Source organism: Solanum lycopersicum, chromosome 7 (assembly GCF_036512215.1).
Source record: "Solanum lycopersicum chromosome 7, SLM_r2.1".
NCBI lineage: Eukaryota > Viridiplantae > Streptophyta > Magnoliopsida > Solanales > Solanaceae > Solanum > Solanum lycopersicum.
In genome coordinates, this window is record NC_090806.1 from 15,151,731 (window position 1) to 15,157,884 (window position 6,154).

The following is a 6,154-nucleotide window of genomic DNA, read 5'->3' on the forward strand; positions in this document are numbered from 1 at the left end:
CCTAAGAACGTATTAAATGTTCTACGAATTATCTTGTGAATTTATGTATAAATGTTTATGAAAGTGAGCTTAAAACATGACAAAAATTCCAGTAACATGTAAGATTGGTTTTGGCTAAACATGGACGAACAAATCTGAAATTATAAATAAGTGTAAATTAGGTGAGGTCATTAGGGATCGAACCCAAGACATCACCCGTGAAAAACACTACAAAATGTAAGTGAAGAAATGGGGTTAAGGGTATTTGAACATGGGTGCTCCTGGCTAGAAAATAATGTATGAAAGTAAGAAATGAGAGGAGTTCGATTCGATCCCACAACCTCTCAGTCAAGCATCAAAAAAAATGAAAAAGAAAATAAATGTGAGGCGTGGGAATCGAAACCAACGAGCTCTAGGCGGAAAAGGAGAATTAAAAATAAAATAAAATGAGGTTGTGGGGGTTTGATCCCACACCCTCATGGTAACCTCGAAAATGTCAAGGAAAAAGAAAAAAAATAAAAGGGGTTGTTGCGGTCCAATCCCACAACCCCTCGGCCTAGGAAGATAAATTTCAAAGGAAATAAATTAAAAGGAAACAAAGGTGTTGGGGCTCGATCTTAGATCCCCAAACTGTGTGGAGAAAAATAAAATAAATCAAAAATGTAAATATTGTCCAAGGGATTTGAAACCGGGTTCCCTTGCCCGAATTCCGTATTGATACATAAGTCATACGTAAATTAAATATTCAAGAATAAAGCTGCCTACTTAGACCGAAATCGAGATCTTGGCATACATAAAAGATGCAAAAGTCTTGTACCATATAATCTTAAGAAGATATGAATCACTTAAACGAACTATGAATGAATCCTCATGGATTGTATGTATAGACCCATAAGTCTATCATATGTTTAAAACATATGTGAACCTAAGATGTATATAATGAAATGAAGTAACCCTAAAAGGGTTAAGTAAGAGTGTAAAACACAGTAAACGGCCAAGTGCATTGGGACATGATGAAATGAACAATGAAATAATGAAATGACCAATGATATAATGAAATGAACAATGAAATGATGAAATGAACAATGAAAGTATGAAACCCAAGAAGGGTTAGCTAAGAGTGTTAAACACACTAAATGGCCTAGTGCATTGGTATAAGATGAAATTAACATTCACGTTAAAAAGGGTTACTAATTATAAAGATCAAAGGTGATAATGTTATTGAATGTGGTGACAACATGATATGAGGCTAATGTAAAAGATAAGGGCAATCTCAAATGAGGCTAAGTAAATGTTACTATAATGTACTCCCCTATGAGCGTGTAAAAATAATGAAGAGACCACTCTCTATGAACACTCTAATGAATGTATTGAGATTAACACACTTAATACTAATGATGAAATGAGAAATCATCTATTGAGCTACGATGTCCTTATACTAAAAGCCAATTAGCATGACGTATGAGTTGAATGTAATGCAACTTTATACTGAGCACCGATAGACTAGCTATGAGCGGTGATGCCTTCTTTCAGGAAGGGCAGAGGTTCATGTAACTCTCATGAGATGAGACTGTCTGGAATGCCGGGTATGCGTCTTGTTATATCTCTTACTCTTTGAACCTAAACTGCTAATATAGGGATCTGGCAAGATTCAATTCCCATGTGTGCTAGCATGTTCTCGGTCAATTTGGCCAGTGATTCCACCTATTTTCGGTGTGGGGGAGACACTAGATTTCATAATGCTCACATGATCTATGTCGGTTAAAGTTTAATTTCCCCAAGAATGAATGAGGTCCGCCTCAAATGATTTACATAATGAAATGAATGATACCAAAGGTGTTCGGATAAGATAATCAAGAGGTGAGCTAGACTCAAGTAATGACACTAGGTAATTCTTGATCATTGCACATCGAACCCATTGAAAGCCTTAAACTACATCCTAGGTATCGCTAGTGTTCACACTAGCCTATGAATTAAATGAAATGAAGTGCTTATGAATGAATGAAGTAGCCTCTGTGTTTGCTAAAGACGGCTCCCTAGTTGTGGTGCCATATGTTGAGCCCTCATTTTTGGAAGTCTTGATGTCACAGCCATGATTCCAAGGTCTCATGGCATATGAATGAATTATATGAAAAATGTTATGTGTTATATGCGATATGTTATAAGCTATATGCAAGATGTAATGTGTTGTGCGCAATACGATAATTATGACGATGCATGTTACTCTCATGACATGACTTTCCTAATCTGAATTTGGGAAGTCCATTGACTTGACTTTCGATAATATTGTTCTTCGGAAAGAGTTGTTCTTAGTCATGCCTGTCCTTGGGGTGTTCTTGCACATACCCATACTTAGTACAAGTGTGTACTAATCCCATACAATTCTACAATTTTATGTGCAGGCACAGGTGGACGCTAGAGCTTACAGGTTGACGTTGCAGCTATGCCGATGTGGAGCTTTTATCCTGACTTGGTAGGCCCTCATGCATTCGAGGATGTCTATCGTTATTATTTAGCTTAGACGTAGGCTATAGCTAGAGGAGCATGTTCCACTAGTTTTTCTTTCCACTTTTGTTCAGACTTTGTATTAGTGTCGTTTTGGCAAAAATTCTTTAATGCAATTATGAAGTGTTTCTTTCATTTGATTATCTCTATATTAGATGGTTGATTTCTGAACGTTTATGAGTTTAAGGAGAATGAATTATATGAATGTGAGTTAACAAAAATTTCAAAATTTCCGCTAATATTAACTTAGATGAAGTAAGTATGAGGTAAGTAGGCTTGTCTGCGACCTCTGAGAGGTCAACGACGCAGGTCTCATCTGGGGTCTAGATTCTGGTCATGACAAAGTTGGTACCACAGCGCTAGGTGAAATTTCGAGGATAATAAATTAACATTAACTACATTGAGTAGTTGTTAAGTCATGGTAGTGATTTACACCACTATCCTGAACTAGAGACTGCATGATGCGTAGGAAAATTTCTCTTCTTGTGATGTTATCGTGACTTTTATAAGGTATGATTTTCTTGGTGTTATAAATGTGTCTAACATCAATCCTTGTTCTTTTTCAAGAAATTAATACTAGGAGAACAATTTGTCAAAGGATAGGAGGAGCAGCTGTTGGGGGCAATCAGGTTCCACCCCAGGCTCCAGTTAAAGGAGTGTCTATGCCGCTTTACCCTGCTTGGTTGACATACACCAAGTTGAGGGAATCTCATCCCCAGAGGACACAGGACATCTCTCTACAGGCCTAGGAGATAACATAATAGGTCAACCGACAGAATTTTTAGAGGGAGAACCCACTAGTTTGTTGTATGGCTGACAGGTTGAGAGACTCTATGAGGATAAATCCTTCTATTTTAACAAGGTCTAAGACTTAAGAGGATCCTCAAGAGTTTGTGGATGAGGTTTATAAGATCTTTATGGATATGAGGTCCAAAGATACTGAGAAAGCAGAGTTGGCTTCCTATCAACTCAAGGATGTTGCACAAACTTGGTGTACGGTGTTGCCTGATAGCCAATTTTTGGAGGAGTTTCGGTACTTGAGATATTTTTAAGAAAGCCTTCATTGAGAGATTCTTTCCTAGGGAGATTAGGGAGGCCAAGATTGAGGAGTTCATCAACCTTAAGCAGGAATACATGATTGTCAAAGAGTATTCCCCGAAGTATGTTAAGCTGTCAAGGCATGCTACTTTTCCTAGTATCTAACAGCAAGGATGAGATGAGTACTGAAGTGTGTTAAACTATCCAGGTATGCTACTTTCCTTGTATCTAACAGTAGGGACGATATGAGTAGGTTCCTCACAGGAATCAATAGAGATCTGGAAAATGAGTGTCCACCTGCGATACTCCATGATAAAATGGATCTCTCCAGGTTGATGGAGCATGTCAAGTAGGTAGTGGAAAACTGCAAGAAGACGGCCATCGTGATCCTAGAAGGCCTAAGCCTCAAGATCAGGCAGGTCCTAACCATGCAAGCCACAAATACAATTTTAATGTCCATGAGTAGCCCAGGTTCAAAAAGGGGCAACAGAGTTCTCGTAACTCTAACTCTCAGAGGAGTAAAACACCTAGAGGAGGAAGACCTGAGCCCAAGAATGGCAATGGAGGTAAGATGCAACGTCCTAGAAAGGACTGTGCTAAGTGTGGTCGTGCTCACAGTGGAGAGTTCTGACAGGGCACTAATGCCTGCTTCAGTTCCGGTAAGAGTGGGCGTATGGTTAGAGTTTGCCCACAGAATAGAGGTTAGACTGGAGGTAATTCTCATCCTAGGCCTAATCCACAGGGTGCAGCAGTATCTGAGTCTCCTAAGAAGAACAACTTTTATACTCTAAAGAACAGGGAGGAGTAGGAGAAATCTTCATATGTGGTCACTGGTATGCTGCAAGCATTCTCAACTTCTACTATGCTTTACTTGATCCAGGGTCTACGCTTTCCTTTGTAACTCCTTTGCTTTCTCTCACTTTTGAGATATTGCCTGATGTTTTGCATGATCCTATAGTGGTTAGTACACCTTTAGGAGAAAATGTAATAGTTGATAGAGTGTACAAGGATTGCTTAATAGTTGTATGTGGTAAGACTATATGTGCATACTTGGTTGAGTTACCTATGAACGATTTTGACATCATTCTTGGCAAGGATTGGCTTCATAGTTTTTATACTTTTATAGATTTTCGTAAGGGTTGTGAGATTTTGTTTCCCTAATGAAGGAGAGCTAGTGTGTGAGGGGTACAACTCGAGTCGTCCTAATCCCTTGATTTCAAATCTTAAGGCCAATAAAATAATTTCAAACGGGTTATTCTATCATCTTGTGAGTGTTAATGATTTAGATCATGACATTCCTTTCATAGATTCAGTGTCTATATTGAATGAGTTCCAAGATGTATTTCCTGAAGATTTTCCTGGAGTTCCTCCCCCTTAAGAGATTGACTTTGGTATCTACTTAGAACCCTATACATAACAAATTTCAATTCCTCCTTATAGAATTGCTCCAGCTGAACTGAAGAAGTTGAAGCTGCAGTTAGAAGATCTCACTGATAAGGATTTTATTCAGCCAAGCATATCCCCTTGGAGATCTCCAGTGTTTGTGAAAAAGAAAGATGGAACCCTTAGAATGTGTATTGATTATCGGCAGCTCAACAAAGTCACTATCAAGAATAAGTATCCACTTCACAGAATAGATGAATTGTTCGACTTACTCCAAAGGTCTATTTTCTTCTAGAAGATTGATCTTCGTTCAGGGTACCACTAGCTTAGGGTTAGGGATGAAGATGTTCCAAAAACATTCTTTCGTAGCCGTTATGGTCATTAAGAGTTTCTAGTTATGTCATTTGGTCTCACTAATGCACCTGCTGCATTTATGGATCTCATGAATCGAGTCTTCCGTGAATACCTTGACCCTTTCGTCATAGTATTCATTGATGACATTCTCATCTACTCTAAGACCAATGAAGACCATTAAACAACTTGTTAGTCTAACCTTTCATGTACTTAGACAACATCAACTGTAAGCCAAATTTAGCAAGTGTGAATCTGGCTTAAATCAGTGACCTTCCTTGGTCATGTTGTGTCCGACCAAGGAGTGAAGGTAGATCCCAGGAAGACTGAGGTTGTTAAGAACTGCACAAAACCTTTTACTCTCACAAATATTCGTAGCTTCTTGGGATTGCCTGTTTATTATCGCAGTTTCTTGGAGGCTTTTTCTTGCATTGCTGCCTCACAGACAGCTTTGACTAAGAAGAAGGACAAGTTTGAATGGACAGAGATTTGTGAGAGGAGTTTCCAGAAGCTCAAGTATAGACTCAGTTAAGCCACAGTGCTTACCTTGCCTAAGTGTGGTGAGAATTACAGTGTTTATTGTGATGTGTCTAGGGTTAGTTTGGGTTGTGTTATTATGCAGGGTGGTAAGGTGATACCCTATGCGTCTAGATAGCTCAAGGTTCATGAGAAAAGTTACCCCACTCATGAAGTGGAGTTGGCAGCTGTGGCGCTTACATTGAATTTGAGGAGGCACTACTGGTATGGGGTGAATGTGGATGTGTTCACAGACCACAAAAGTCTCCAGTACGTTTTTTCACAAAGAGAGTTGAATCTAAGTCAGTGGAGGTTGTTGGAGTTTTTGAAGGACTATGACATGAATGTCCACTACAATCCAGGTAAGGCTAATGCTGTAGCT

At 38.9% G+C, this 6,154-nt stretch overlaps 1 protein-coding gene across 1 annotated transcript; it reads left to right on the plus strand.

Moving 5' to 3' along the window:
• The first annotated feature begins 3,407 nt into the window (after positions 1-3,407).
• LOC138337317 (uncharacterized) lies at positions 3,408-5,788 on the plus strand. Its single transcript, XM_069287225.1, has 7 exons — positions 3,408-3,517; positions 3,567-3,644; positions 3,731-3,871; positions 3,994-4,088; positions 4,141-4,235; positions 4,321-4,552; positions 5,526-5,788. The coding sequence occupies exons 1-7, from the start codon at positions 3,408-3,410 to the stop codon at positions 5,786-5,788; spliced, it is 1,014 nt and encodes a 337-aa protein (XP_069143326.1).
• The last annotated feature ends 366 nt before the right edge of the window (positions 5,789-6,154 follow it).

Bases quoted from the DNA above. Each gene is read 5' to 3' on its own strand.
- LOC138337317 (XM_069287225.1), top strand. From the start codon at position 3,408: ATGAGGTCCAAAGATACTGAGAAAGCAGAGTTGGCTTCCTATCAACTC. The intron at 3,518-3,566 runs GTACTTGAGATA...ATTCTTTCCTAG, and splicing joins CAATTTTTGGAGGAGTTTCG to GGAGATTAGGGAGGCCAAGA. The intron at 3,872-3,993 runs GTAGGTAGTGGA...TGAGTAGCCCAG, and splicing joins AGGTTGATGGAGCATGTCAA to GTTCAAAAAGGGGCAACAGA.